We start from the raw sequence: 2,903 nt of genomic DNA, 5'->3' as shown, positions 1-2,903 counted from the left end.
AGGCTGGTCTGGAACTCCTGGCCTCAAGCGATCCACCCACCTCAGCCTCCCAAAGTGCTGGGATAACAGGCATGAGCCACCACGCCTGGCCTCACCTCCTGAACTTTTTCATCTTTCCAAGCTGAAACTCTGTACCAATTAAACAATAACCAATAACTCCTCATTGCCCCCTCCTAGCCCCTGGCAAACGCCATTCTACTCTTACATTACTTCAGACTCAGTTTCTTCTTTCACTTAGTAAAAGAGGGTCCACTGCTGACTAACGGGACTGTTTCTATATGTGGAGGCCTTCTTGCCAACATGGGATTGAGTTTATTGCAGAGATCAGTAATAGGAAATGGGATTGTTCAAAGAAACGAGATGGAGACACGACTGGATGAGGGTTTCACACTGGGTGTCCCATCCACAGGCCTCAGCAGCCCTGCCAGAGATCTGCCCAATTCTTTTACATCAAGAAGTTGATCTTGCGAGCCATTTCCATGCTATAGATCCGCTGGCACCTCTCATAGCTTTCCCTCTGCCGCCGGTGGCATGGCTTCTCACAATACCACCGACGCCTAATGTCCTCAATGAGCCCATCCATAGTTAGGATTCTGTTTAGGGTCCTGTGTGCGCTTTCCATATTCCCTTCCTGTGCCATCACAGTCCTGGCGATGAACTTCAGATGTCTGGCCATGACCTTGGATTTAAGTCTTCACTCTGTAGAGCCTGACGCGCTCAGTACCTAGCAGACCCCGATATCAGGAGCTTTTGACCATAAAGCTAATTCTGGTTGGAGCCGAATCGTTTCCTATGATAATGGAGCTCTTTCCTCCGTGTGCAGCAGCTCCCGGGAGGCTGCCATTCCATCTCTGTCCCATGCTTGGTCATGCTCAGCAGTCATCCCATCGTGGCCTCACTACTGGCCCCACTGAGTCAGTAGCCTGCATGACTCCAGCCTCAGTTACCATTGCTGATGTGTCTGAGGTCTGCATGTCACGGGCCTGCCCTGCTGCAGCATAGGAAAATTAACATTCCATGGGTGGACTCAGCACTGTACATGCAAGGCGGTGGCCTAGTGAGAGGCCAGGGGACTTCTTAGACTCATGTTGGTTCCTATGTGACTCCATGGGCTGATAATGAAGACTGCTTGGCTTTACCACTTTGTGTTCTATGGTGCAAGGATGCGACCTTTTTAATCTAAATGAATGTAATCAGAACCAGCTATACAGTTTGTGGGGCCCGGTGCAAAACGAAGATGCAAAGCCCCTTGTTCAAAATTATTAAGTCTGGGCCCAGTGGCTCACGCCTGCAATCTCAACACATTGGGAGGCCGAGGTAGGAGGATCACTTGAGGCCAGGAGTTCAAGAGCAGCCTGGGCAACATAGCAAGACCTCATCTCTACAAAAAATTAAAAATTTCATAAAACATTTTTAAGATGGTGACAGCAGAGCCAAGTTCTCCCTTTTGAGCATAGGGTCACATGCCCGGGAAGCCAGGCTCAGTACCTAATCTTTCTGGGAGTTTCACCTTTCCCACAGATAACTGTGGAATCTTAATCCCTACCTCACAGTATTATGAGGCTTAAATGAGATAATACTTGAGCTAATGCAGTTTCCCTGGGATGCTCTCTCCTTGGAGATAGTGACCAGTTGGGGTTAATCTCTGTACCCAGGGTCCAGCCTGGGCCAGGAACGGCGCAGACCTTCCTTCAATGTTTGTTGAGTAGTAGTTGCGTGGTATGTTTGCTGATTTCTTCTAGATGTTACAATACAGATTCACTTGTGTCTGTAGATCAACATGTTTGCTTTTGTTTTCCTAGGACTGTAGTCACTGTTTTTCAAAGGACTCAGGCAGTGAGAGTGTGTGTGTGTGTGTGTGTATGTGTGTGTGTGTATTTAATTAAAAAATAAAAGTGATGGGCTTAAACCCAAATGCCAATTAAATCCTGAAACGGACAGCTTCAACCACTCCAGTTTTGCACCCCTTACTGCGTATGTTGGGCATGAGCACAGAGTTTTGCTCTGTCACCAGGTTGGAATGCAGTGGCGTGATCTTGTCTCACTGCAGCCTCCGCCTCCCTGGTTCAAGCGATTCTGCTGCCTCAGCCTCCCGAGTAGCTGGGATTACAGGCATGCACCACCACGCCCAGCTAATTTTTGTATTTTTTTAGTAGAGATGGGGTTTCACCATGTTGGCCAGGATGGTCTCCATCTCCTGACCTCGTGATCCGCCCGCCTCTGTCTCCCAAAGTGCTGGGATTACAGGCGTGAGCCACCTTGCCCGGCCGAGCCTAGGATTTTCAATGCATAGTTGGAAAGGGCCATGGCATCTATAAAAGCAATATGTATTCACTGATTAGAATTAATTATGAATCACATAGTGATTATATTATAGCCAAAGAGAGCACTGTTATTCTATAAAACATTGCAACAAAATTCCCACATCCACTGAGGACAGCAACTGAGAGCTTCAGATAATTGTGGTTCTGAAGTGAGCTGAACCCTGAATAACAGAGATAGGTGAGTAACAATACAGTTAAGTCCAACTCCCAGTAACTCTCGCTGCACAGACCCTTGAAATACTCAAGTGCACACAACTAGTCCATTTTATTGCACAAAACAGTTCCGATAAAAGGACCCACCATTATCTAGGGCCACTATCTTTTTTTTCTACAACCATTGGTTCCTGGAAATGAAATAGGAAAGATAGGAAACTGAGAAATAAGAACCTCGGTTAGAGGTCTTTGATTGTAGCGGGGGAGGCAGGCTGTGATGCAGCCGCAGGCCGGTCCCACGGGCCTTTTTCAGCCCCTGGGTTCCTACAGACATCAGAAGTGCTCCTGAGGAGGTATAAAGTAGGGAAGGAATTATGCCATCCTGTTTAAAGGCTGCCAGACGGAAGAAAATAAGTGCCTTACAAA

General features: G+C 47.5%; 1 protein-coding gene across 1 annotated transcript; it reads right to left on the bottom strand.

Annotated features, from left to right (window-relative positions):
- Positions 1 to 445: 445 nt before the first annotated feature.
- On the bottom strand, positions 446 to 720 carry LOC735900 (small ribosomal subunit protein bS21m-like). Its single transcript, XM_054660606.2, has one exon. It carries the CDS (start codon positions 674 to 676, stop codon positions 446 to 448), a length of 231 nt encoding a protein of 76 aa, XP_054516581.2. The 5' UTR covers positions 677 to 720.
- Positions 721 to 2,903: the final 2,183 nt, after the last annotated feature.

This window comes from Pan troglodytes, chromosome 8 (assembly GCF_028858775.2).
Source record: "Pan troglodytes isolate AG18354 chromosome 8, NHGRI_mPanTro3-v2.0_pri, whole genome shotgun sequence".
Taxonomy (NCBI): Eukaryota; Metazoa; Chordata; class Mammalia; order Primates; family Hominidae; genus Pan; species Pan troglodytes.
The sequence above is the reverse complement of the archived record's forward strand: the minus strand, read 5'-3'. Positions and strand labels throughout refer to the sequence as shown.